This window comes from Myzus persicae, unplaced genomic scaffold (assembly GCF_001856785.1).
Source record: "Myzus persicae strain clone G006 unplaced genomic scaffold, MPER_G0061.0, whole genome shotgun sequence".
Classification (NCBI taxonomy): domain Eukaryota; kingdom Metazoa; phylum Arthropoda; class Insecta; order Hemiptera; family Aphididae; genus Myzus; species Myzus persicae.
Genome location: NW_019101136.1, coordinates 519,456 through 532,670, shown reverse-complemented (window position 1 = coordinate 532,670; position 13,215 = coordinate 519,456). Strand labels below are relative to the sequence as shown.

General features: G+C 28.9%; 1 protein-coding gene across 1 annotated transcript in view; it reads right to left on the bottom strand.

Annotated features, from left to right (window-relative positions):
• Positions 1–414: 414 nt before the first annotated feature.
• LOC111027908 overlaps positions 415–13,215 on the bottom strand; it is a 35,670-nt gene continuing 22,869 nt past the window's right edge. The window contains exon 2 of the mRNA XM_022306410.1: positions 415–635. Coding sequence (XP_022162102.1) covers positions 434–635 — 202 coding nt within the window. The 3' untranslated portion in view covers positions 415–433. The remainder of the gene's footprint in view (positions 636–13,215) is intronic.

Sequence of the window (13,215 nt, the reverse complement as noted above, 5' to 3'; positions counted from 1 at the left end):
GGGCGGATTTGGCGCATGTTTCATGTTCACATACCTCTACATTTATTATGGATATCAAAGCAAATTAAAATCCTTTAGAAAATATGTTTTTTGTTTCTGAACGATTTTTTCCCAAGGTTTTCGTTGTCATGGTTGTACTTAATAATAAAAAAATCATATTTATGGTTCATAGATTTTCCTTATGGTGTGGAACAATATCGAGGAGCACGCACTTGTTACATTGGTTACAGAACGAATTACAACTACTTTAGTAAATAAACCTAGAACATAAACTTTGGTAATTTTTATTGCTCGTTCGTTGATTTACGGTCATGTTACGATATCGTCACTATGCGATAGAAAAATATTCGCCTCCTTACGTGTTTTGGCATGCTTTTTACAATATGTAATTCTATCTATACCTATTAATATTATATGTATATCATATTGTGCACTACTCACCAAGTCCATGCCACACGGCTCTTTCGTTGCCGTCTGTCCACTCGACCAACGCGCCTTGTCTGTCTTTGGCTACAAATCGGCCGTGCACGACGTCTGCAAACAGCACGTAATACGTGCCCACCGTCACTCTGGCCCCGCACGCCCTGTGCCCGTCATCTGGTAAATCATTCCAAAATCCCGTCACGTTCATTCTCCTGCAACGATCACCGACAGTTGAGTCAATAAAAAAATAAAATGATGTATATCGATAAGATTATTACATTATACAAAACTACAACGTGCGAGTATGCCAAGAGACAATATTAATTTATTTTTAATTGTTATATTTTTAGTATGCTTTTTTATAAAATATTCTATTATTCAACACTTCTAATTAGTAGGTAATAATAATATGAGCGATTGCCATAAAGATTGCCGATTGCCGCAGTAATATAATACGAAGACGTCGCACTTGAGTTCCGATGACTATGATATTATAATATTACAATAGGTATACATAAAATAGAAACGCCTAGAACGTTTCATTAGGCACCTATGAAATGTTCTTTGCGTGATGAATAGCCGAAAGTATGAGTAACATTATAGTGCTTTTGATTCCGACCAGAGCAATTTTTTTTTACCGATTGATAATTCATTTTTACCAGTGAAAAACATTACAAAAAAATACACGTGCTCTGTTTATATAGGTTGCACCATTGAACGTGATCAGTACTGAATATCTAAAATGTACTTTAGGGGGGCATTTATTACGTTTCTCAATACTTTTCACTAAACGGAAAATAAAAAAAACCTGTCCTATAAATAATATGTAGGAACAAGCTCTTATTTTTGAAAACATCTTTACCATATTTTTGGTGAACTTAAACAATAGGCTCCTCTTAGAATCGTTTTTTCTTTTTAATACATTCAATTATAGTTTCATTCAAATTAAGTATAAATGCTAATAATACCTGCATCATTGTCTTGCACAGAGTTTTGACTCTGTTTCAAATTGAATCAACAAAATATTATAAGAAAGTAAACAAATCGTCTGACGGTGTCAAATAATTTACATTTTCAATTTACATTACACCTACATATTTTCTTTTTCAGTTAACTACATTATAAACTATATTTATAAACCTTTTTGGGGAATACAGTATTTTATTAAAGCAATATTATATTGTGCTCGTAAATATAAAAGTTTCTTGTAAAAAAAAAAATAGTTTTTCTAAAGTTACTGAAGAGATTTCATATTTTATATATTCCCATCAAATATCAAAGCGAATTCAAAACTTTTGGATCGATCATTTTGAATATTAAAATTCTAAGTATGAAGCTAGGAGCAACTTACTAGCAAAGTAGCAATCTAGCATAATAGTTTGTTCTGAGTACATAATATAAACCTACTGTATGTTGGGCTATAACGGGTTGATATCGGTAAAATATTCATCGCCATTAAATATGTCATATAATATGTTTTAGTACATAAAATCGTACATAAAATAATTAAGTTTCGTAATGGTATTACGATATAATAAACTATATATTATGTAAGCCATTAATGTTTTTTTTAGGCACCTATATACGATTTAAAATCAAAAATATGAAATGTTTTCGTTCTGAAATATGATATAAATAAATAAATTACACAAAAACAGCGAGTTTCGCTATATGTAAATGTGTATAAATAAAATAAATGGCTTAAAACGCATATATACTATCAAATTAATATTATTATTACCTAATTTATGCTCGTATATTTTATATAGCCCCAAATTCACTGAATAGAGATTAAATACAATTTATAGGTTTTTTAATTGTTTTAAAACACTAAATACACATTTATAAAATTTGGTGTAATGTCTTAATTTAACAATTATTTTTATTATTCTTCTCGAAAAATCTATTGTTTTTTACGAGATAAGACAAACGATCGAGAACTTAGAATTAGTGTATAAGAAGGTGTCGGTAATGATGTGGCATCAGAATACTGCGCATGTATGAATCAACCGCATAGCCAATGTTGGTCATAACCGAGAACAAAGTAAATAAAGGACGACAAGAACGTTTCGTTTATAGGAAGCTCAGATGACGTGGTCAGACAATGGCCTGGGGATTGATGGATACCTGCAGGTGGAAGCTGGGGCGTAATAACAGTAATAATAATCCCTTATTATACTAATTTTATCCCTTAAACCACGTGATAAAGGTGCTAATAAGTCAGAAAATATTAGTCTTGAATATCCCCGGTATCCGTGATAAGAACAGATAATATTATAGCTTAGGTGACTGTGGTGGCAAGGAGCCCTTCACACAATAAAATGTTATCTTACGTATAAATCGCATTTAACGCTGAATACCTTAAAAGTTTTTCTCTTTGGCCACTGCTCTATCACCTACGTACACAAATTACACCAGACCAACTTCCATCCGCCTTTATTATAAATAAAAGGATTCTTTTTCTCTTTCATCCAGACAGGATGCTTTTGAAATATACACTGGCCCATAGCGTGAGCGTGAAAATGAAAAAAAAAAGCATCTAATAAAATATCCGGAGGGGATTTAATGTAGCCTTTGACAATTGCCTTTTTACCACCACTACTGACACCACAATCACTACCTGCAACCCGCAGCATATTATTATCCTGCTACCACAAATTGACTGTGTCTGCCACCAATACCACCTGGTAACCTACAGTTAGATTTATGTTTAAATATATATATATATATATATTTATACATATACAAGAGACGTCTTCTTACCGGCGGCAAAACTATAACTGTATCAACTGAAAGCTGTTAAGACATATTTTGTGTTTTTATCCATTTCGACTCATTTTGTTGCATTGTCTTTTGGACATCTCGCGATTTTGAAGATTTAACACATCGTAAATACATGTAATTATAGTTATTGCTTATATTGTGTTATATAATAGTAAATACTAATAGTAATTTGTTGGATTAACATTAATACTAATTGATACTGTTAATATCATCAGTATATTTTTATTGAGATCGATTTTTTTTATACATTTTAAACCCTTAACTATTGAGTAAAATAAAAATGTGCTATGCATAGGTTTAAGCCATGGATAAATAACACAAAACTATACTTCTATACGTCATATTATTACTTCAACCTAACCAGAGTTAATGCTATAGAATACAGATTAAGTATTTGAAAAACATTCCAAAATGAAACAAAATACTTTTCCAATTTTTTTTTTTTTTGTAAAATTTAAACATTTTTTATTGCACAATCTGTTCGAATAAACGTAGAACATGATGTTTTGAGGAAATAATAAAATACAAGCAGCATACTTCCCAGTGGAAGAATTTCGAACGTTTTCTGAATAGAAAATTCAAATTTTATTTGAAAAATTGTACTTGTTTATTTTTATTTTATTTATTTCTGGAACTTATATTGAGGAAAAATACACTTAAGTATGCGATATCACAACTTCATGTAAAATTGATGAAAAATTTGACTATTTATTTAGGCGTATTCAAATCGTCTGGTGAAATTCAGCTGACCTGTTAAATGGCTTATTATGGCACTTTATAAGAAAGCAACTAAGCCAGTTAAACCAAACAAAATGGTTTTAAAGTTTAAAAAGCCTAAAGTTAGTATGTAATTTAAGAATTATATCACAATATAATACTTTTTCTTTAAACTAATACCAATAATATTTATTACTAAGCATAATAATAATCTAATATGACAAACTTCAGAATATTTGTAAATATTATATCAATGAATATTCAATTTTGTATTAAAAACATTATATTTATATATTGGATACATATACACCACTTATAAGTTATAGTAATAACTTTAAATATATATACATACAAATATACAATAAACAATTATGCATGGGTAATATATATAATAAACCAGAACACAAATAATATCGTAAAAGATATATTTTAAACATTAAAAAACAGTAAAGTAAACAAATCAAGGGTTTTTTTATAGGTACTGCATAATATTTATATTTGAATACCTTTTAATCTAAATTATTCAAATTTTAACAGAGCATGTTTGCTATTATAATAATATGACTTCATATCAACAACAAAAGACTATGTTTCATAATACCAAAGTTATTTCCTACAAAATAATAAATATGCATTTACTTTTTAACCAAATTTATATTTTTATATTTAGTGTTCAATACGTTCAATGAGGATGTATCAATATTTCGGCATTGAAATAATTTCAATTGCGTTCAATAAAAATTGACTTCTTACATATTTATATATAATGTTATATACACCCCATACCAAAACAATAAATATTTATTACGTCTTTCAAATTGTCGACGCCAGATAAGATTTTTATTTGGATGTCTAAGTGCCGCCGCACCACTATACCGCTCAACCCGGTGTAGGTCAGCGACCGATATTTGTTTTGTTAAATTCACACACACACACACACGCACATCTCCTATCTGTTACCTGTTTGTTCCTATATTTATATTATTGTTTTTATTTATGCTTTAATTATCCGTATCACCTGTGAATTATTATATAATATGTAAATTATCGCCGCCGCCTCTCCGGCTGCGCGATTATTAGTATTTTAGCACGGCCGCCGTAAATGTGCCTGTTCATTCGCACACCGCTGTCATCAAGACGAAAAATTTATCGTTGAGTGTGCCGGTCGCCGTATATTTTATATTATATCATTTTATAAGTTTTTTATTGTGCGCTAATCGCCAAATACTATAATTTCTTTGTATTCGTGGGCGCTAATCGCCAAATACTATATTTTCTTTGTATTCCATTTTTTTTGCTGGTTTTATATAATTTATATTGCGTTTGTACGCGCGTTGTTGTTAACTATTATTATTGTGTGTGTGTGTGTGTCAATTACCATATTTTTTGTAGGCACAGGTAGCAGCTGGCCAGCCGTTCACCGTCATATTTGTGAGTTTTATATTTTTATTACAATTATATTTATATTTTATTGGTGAGCCAAATAGGCATTATCTTATACTACATTGTATTTACATTACGTGAGCGCTAATCGCCACTCTTATATTATATCTTATATTTTGTTTTTTATCCTTTATTTGTGTCACTGTGATTTATTTAAATCACCACACATATTATAAAATATTATTTTTACTTGTTGGACCAGCAGGGTCAATATTATTAATACATACTTATTAATTATTATTATTATTGTATAGCAAGCCAAAGGCCATTTTTTGGTCATTTGATTATTTTATAAATTTATTATACAAAAGTTACCCGTTATACCATTGTTACCATTTATTATTTACACACAAACACATACACGCATACACATATAACACACTCACGTCATTACGTAGCTCGTCGGTATTCGTGAGGCGATCCCGACCGCTGCCGTCTGAGTTACTCACACACACACACACCATACGTCATAGGTACAAGAGTCGGTAGGTAATTAGTGGTGCGCGCGAAGTATATCGGTGTCCGGGCATTACTCAATAATATTTTTAGTACCCGGCCCTATCACAAATATTATTGTATACTTAAGACAAAAAATAAATTGAATATTGCAGCGATAAATTTACAAAAATATACACAATGGTAGTCATTTATCACTGATTAAGTAGAATTAATATGTATCGGGAACACCTAGCTTATGCTCCGATGTAGTACAGACTTTTTATGCACTAATACTCAAGGATAATTTTTTTCAAATGTCTAAAGCATTTATACATACATTAAATTTGGGTAACAATAGTTCTCAATAAGGACTATTCGCTCTACTAAACTACATAATGAGGACTGTTTTCGATGCGGAACAGTGGTATTGGGATGAGAGTTGATACTCCCGTACAAAGGATTTGTTGGCACCGGGTCTTATGCTAGAGACACGTTGATGGCGGCGAGAAGAGTAGAACTGGTAGTGGTGTAATAGAAGCACCCCATTGTGCCCTAATTTATACTTTCAGTGAATCGATTTTTCTTATTTTTTTCCCAAACCACCACCTTCCTACTCCTATACCTATCACGGTATATATACCTTTTCTGCTCAAAGAAGAAAGAACGGATATTTTGGCCAGGGTCCTGCCAAAGTTTAATAAATTAATCGGTAACCCATCAAGAAGATGGAAAAAGCAGAGAAAGCAAAATAATAAGTTTTCACGATAACTCTTTTTTTGCCTTGTATCCCCAGGAGTGAGTGGGTATACAGTGACGGCGGAGTAACGCTTTGGCATGGAGTTGAAAATACTGTAATTAAACGATGTCAAGTTTTACCAATCGGAGGCCAATGAGGATTTGTAATATAGTCACATACAACCCACACATCATCTTACTCTTGTATAACACACAAAAGTTTTTGGTGTACCTACATGCATTCGTATTTATTAATTATCATCATAAATGTGTAATGAAACAAGAACTTAGTTGATTTCGTTATTTTATTTACTTTAAACTATAATATTATAGTAAAATACCAATTAACTGAACTAAAAACAAGTAGTTTTTTTTATAACCAGGCCATATAAATATATAATAGTATTATAGTTCATTTCAAATAATACTGTTGTGTGTGTAACGGTGTAATAAAACAACAAAACAAATAAATACATTTTCATAATGAAGTTAGGCATTAATATTTTATAACTCCAACGAATAGTTTATTCTACATTATTTTATTGTCATTTGACTTCGTTTCAAATTTCAAAATTATTCACGCAGATTTTAAAATTTAAAACACAGTTGTTCATTACGATTAAACATGTCATACCGTCTAATTTATTATTCACATAGTGTTGTAAATTACCAAAAGTCTAAGAAATCGTTAAAATATCAATTTTAATGGATTAAAAAAAATATTGACGAAAAACTTGTGGAAAGAATTGGAAATGTATTATCAAGATACAAGAATATGAGTAATTTTCCTCTACAGTTTTGCGATTTGTGAAGAATGACACACTAACGATTTATTGGAGCCAAAATGTTCAACTCAGAAACAAATTATAGCTTAAGAGGTAATTGAATAATGTGTCCAGAGAACGTTCAATACATAGACCGATCGGGGTATTCCATTAATCTATGACCAGAAAAGTTCAAAAAGAGAAATAGAGAAAAAGAGTTACTGTTGGTGATACAGATATTTCGTAACGAGAAATACACGACTGGCAATTGCTTAAATTTGTGTCCAGTGTGTGTTTGACTAGTAGTAATAATTCAATTTGACACTACACTTATACTACTGCAGTTTATTTTGTTATCAAGCGGGAAAGGAAAAAAATTACATTTTCGTCGTCCCACCGGCGACAAAATAAAACATTAATACAAGGTATCGTACAACTGTACAACACCTTAAATGTAAAATTGAATTAATGATTTTTAATTTTAACTTTTAAATACGATGATTAGTTTTTAAATGTTATTCAAGAGGAAATGTAATTGATAACAACAACAAAATTGATAAATTATTATTTTGCATTTCCTATTATTATTTCAATTACTAAGAATTCTATAACTATCAACTAAAAATTGGTATTAATACAGTCATTAATTTGTAATCTTCAATAATATATTATTCACGATATCATAACATTTTTTTCTTGGTTTATTTAAAAATGCATAATTATTGAGACTAAAATGTAAAAAAATACTCCAGGAACGTAATTTAATTTAATTAATCATCGATGAAATATAAAACGTGTGAATCAATATATTTATACAAACAACCTCAAGTCGTATATTACATTATTATATTATTATATAATTGCTCATCTACTGTAACCCATAATAATTTTGAAACGAGCGAATAACCTACAGTGACATTTTTAGTTTTTAATGATTTGGGAGCACTCGGAGTAAGATAGACGAGTATAATGATTATACGCCACTACCAAGATACAGAATAATTTTGTGTAACAATCAGGGGGGGGGGGCAAAACATAATACAGAAGATGTAACTATAAGATAGATAATTTTGAGACAATTTACCCAAAGACGCATGTATAGGAGAAGGGCTTAATATCCTATCTGTGTTATTTTTATTCTACTCTTCAGCCAATGCTTGAAGTATTAAATGTACTGAACCAGAACACAATACCTATTTTTAAATGTTATAAGTGCATTATAACATGTATAATTATTAATTATGTTTATACTATACCTATAGTATGTCTATATAATATAAATTATAATAATAAACTTTTTTCCTCCGTGCATCAGATTTACAGGCGAGGAGGGAGATGAAAATGTCAACTTCACGAACGTGTTGCGCAGCGTCTATTGACGTTTGGCCTGTGATCAAGTAATCCAGATACCTATTGATTTAGATTTTTTTAAAGGCAGTTTTCATTACAAGCGAACACTCCTGGTTTTCAGTGAGCTTATCACAACTCCAGACGGCCTAACCTATTTTTGAAATTATTCATTATTATTTTGCTGATACTGTGCTTAATGGGTTTTCAGGGCCGCCGACGTGCATCGGTGGCGAGGCCTCGGGACAATTAACTAGAACGCTCGCGACTGTGAGTAATAATCGACGCTCTGAGTTCCTTTTCCAATCTCGCGCGGCGTTGCTGCTCATCGATTATATGGGTTGATGGATATTTGAAATGTAAAAAAAAACAACCACTGTGGTTCTTTATTCTCGGCAAATATTACCAGCTGTTTCCCATTATAGCACCAAGCTTTCAGGTTTTTTATACCTCTATGTATACTTACCACAATTTTATTGAATATGTACTAATCTGCATAACACAAACGGACGGCTGTTTGATTTATGCAAAGATAAAAGTTCTGGTTACGTAAATTCGACCCTTATATTCATGTCATACCAAAAGTCGAGATACGTTGTAGGACAGTTGGAATTTTAACAACATATATTTTTTAAACTACAATATTCAAAATGGTTTATTCATCATAATATACATTATATGAAAGTCACAACACGACCATTCCGAACTGAGATGAAGGTAATAATCAAACTTGCAATTACCTACTCGCTTTACTTTTCGTGGCACCTATACCGGGTTATATGATTAAGTTGTGTTTTGTGTTTTGTGTTTTCAGAAGCAATACAAATTAAACGCCCCATAAATTTTCGAAAAATATCTACTAACATCACATAAACTAGCTTTAAGTATTGAGACATGGACACAAATATTTCATTCACGGATGGAATAACTGAAACTTTAATTGCAGACCAAACATTGAAGAGAGCTTTTATTCCAATGAAGAAATATATAAAATGTTGCAAATTACATTAATTGTAATATTGTGACCAATTAGTGAAATCTATGTATCACTGAAAACAAATGACTAATTAAATTAACAATTCAATTGGGCTAGTAGTTAGCGCTCTGCTGTACTGTAGGTTAAGTAAATTTTATGTGTGTGTTAAAATTTAATTGAATGATGAATAATTGCATACGAAAAACGATTCAGAGAGGAGACGGTGTGTCTTTATTACTTAGAATATTTTATTATATATTTATAACATTACAACTTTTATTATATGAAAGTAATAAGTTGGAGTAAACATAAAGTGTATAATTTTATCAGTATTATAATAATAATATATAATATTTATATGATATACTATTTTTATGAACTTTCAGCTACTAAAAACTTAAAATAGAATAACAGTATAAATAGGCTTACATAATAAATCCATTAAAATTAATATAAATATTTTTTAAATATCACTGCAGTGTACTGTAAAATAAAAAATTATACTTGAAAGATTCTAATGTACTTCTATAATTTTGGATATTTTCGTGATTTTGACGAATTTCGTACAAATTTGAACTTTTAATGTTTAAAAAAATTACAACCGTATTTTCAATACTTCTTAAATGGACTAAAACATATGATGAACATTTTATTAAAATGGCAAATTCGTTTTTACCCATAAACAAAAATTTTATTATACTATATGCATTATTATATACTTATATATTGAAAAAATATAAAAATTTCAAATATCTATAAAAAAAAGAGCTGAAATATTATGAAAACTTTATTCAATGCAGTAAATTCTAACACAAATATTTAAAGAAAAATTAAAATCTCCAAGGTCATGTATTTTTGAGTTTCGACAAATTCTCTAAAGTACATAATACAAATGTTGTACAAACGCCAGCACAGTTTGATTTTTTGAACACTCAAATAATTAGAAGTACCAAATCCTAAGAACTTGTAACTGGCATTTACAGTGTATTTGACATTAGTATGGATAAGAGATTGAGTTAATTCAGGTCTGAAAAATTGATTGAAATAAACAATATTTATTCAAGTATATACATCTGTAATTGAAAGAAATAAGAACTAAAATAAAATGCCATGCTTAAAAGCAATCTTTATGAAAAAGAAAAGAAAACGTTAAATATTATAAAGCATTGCAAACAAGTTTTACAGAAATCCGTTGACAGCAATTTACTAATGTTATTTTATCGCATCTTTAGACTTGGTGAGCATTTGTTTGGTTTTTCTTTTGTTTATTTACAAATAATCTTTTAGAATGATGACAAAAATGGAAATCTTGAATAGATGTTCTGAGAAAAACTTGTCATTTTAACTTTGATATTGGTGATAAATATTAGACAAATTAATGAGTATAATATAGGTGTTTGAAAATTAAAAAATATTTTTTTTAATAGCTTTAACCGTAAACATAATTACACAATTTAAAAATGAAAATTCTCTGTGGCATAATTTAAGTTATCGAAATCCAATAAATGTAAAAATCTGTTCCAAACTTATATTAAATCATCTAAATACATTTATCTATAATAATAATTAGTATTCACTCTAAAATATTAAGATTCAATTTTTATTTTAAACAACTTTAAATTCAGCGTTAAAATAATTACATATTGAAGATTTGAAAAACTGAAGTAACATAATTGATCATACCAAATAGTAAGTCTTTTTTATGTGTTTATAAGGATTAAAATGTTAATTATACTTAGGCTGATCAATACAAAAAACGGAATTACATTGCTTATTTTTTTTTAACTTCGTAATTCCTTTAAATAAAATATGATAGTGTACAATACAAACTTTTGGTTAAAATTCCATTATTTCTAGACCTTATGAAGTTTCTGCCTTCGGAGAAGAAATTAGTTACCAACACCTTTTAGGAATGTACTTGTGAGTGGATGTAGAAACGAAATAAATGAGAACAATGCGTAAATTATATTCAACCTAAGTCTGGAGTTGAAAACATTGTTGGTATACCAATCTCATTCTTATATACTTGTGGAAGTTTTAAAGTCATATGTGTATAATAAGTACTATAAAGCTTTTTATAGATTAGATCTATATTTTGGAGAAAATAGACAAGATATCAACTTTACTATTATTATCTGAGAATAAATCCCCCCCCCCCCAAAAAAAAAAAAATTATGAAATTTTCTGTCCCGTATTGTTTGATTGTTTGCTTCTATGTCAAATGGAAACAGAAATCCATTTAAATATTACATCAAAATAAATATAAATTATACAACTAAAGATATAATTTTAATAACGGATATTCTGCTAAATAATAAATCTATAGTTACTTACACTGTCTTTACATACCTACAACTAATTTTAATACATTTTGGTTTTGTATGTATTATAATTAAATAATAATTAATAATAATTAATATAATTTAATTAACAACGCCTACCTACCTAATAATTGTTTTTCTTAGTTATAATTTTGTACAACCCAAAAGCATAAATTTGTTTAATGCTAATGCAATAACATTGAACATAGCTGTATAATCTACAAACAAACAAAATGTCAAACATATACAACTTAAATAATATGTTCTTACTAGGTTCTCAAGATTTGTTTTTTGTATACCAAAAATTAATATTACCTCTTATTTTAATGACGTAGAGTGAATCCTGTATATTTTAGTTTAAACATGAAATTCATAAGTCAATAAGTCATACATATAAATACATTTAAAAATCATTGAAATATTTCAATAATTATTGCAATTAAAATTTAATAATTTTTTTGATGCAAATCATAAATTAATCATTTAAATTATACGCCATTAAATGCAGATTAATGTTAGGATTAGAATAATTATGATCATTAATCAATCCACCAATAAGTTAGTAACAGTTTTCAACAAGTTACTTGCCGTCGACTAGTAACAAAGTTTAGTCACACTTATTTTATACAGCACAATATGCATAAAGCGTTTATCATCAAGCAAGCAATATGAATTATGAATAATTGTTTGAAGTTTAAAGTTTAAACCGTGTGTAAAATGTTTTACATTACTTCCGAAATTCGTGCAAGACAGATTATAGGTAGGTATTTTTTTTAATTCGCGATAGTTTTTATTAACACGTGCGCTATTATAAATAATATACCCATACAATTTTTGTTTATTTGATGTATTCATTTAGATTTTAAACATAATTATTTGTGAAATATTTTATGTCAAATCTTCTACTCTGAAAAAAGTTGTATTAATTTGCTCCGCGAATAAACATCATGTATCTATATTATTCCCTCAAATGTTAAATATATAGGCACCTAAATGCTCTAATCTATTCTCATTTTTTTTAAAATCTCATCTAAAAATAAAAATCTCGTCGAGTTGAATATAAAAATTTAAAATAAATGCCATATGACTACAAAAAAGAGTCTACATTATTCAATGTCCTGTTATCGGGGGGTTTTTTTTTTAAAGAGAATAAAGATAAAAAAAAATATCGCCATTCGACTTTTTATTTTACAGTAACGGAAACGTTGTTTTTCAAATAAATTGATACCAATTTTTACATGAACAGAGAATAATGTCAATTTTTCCT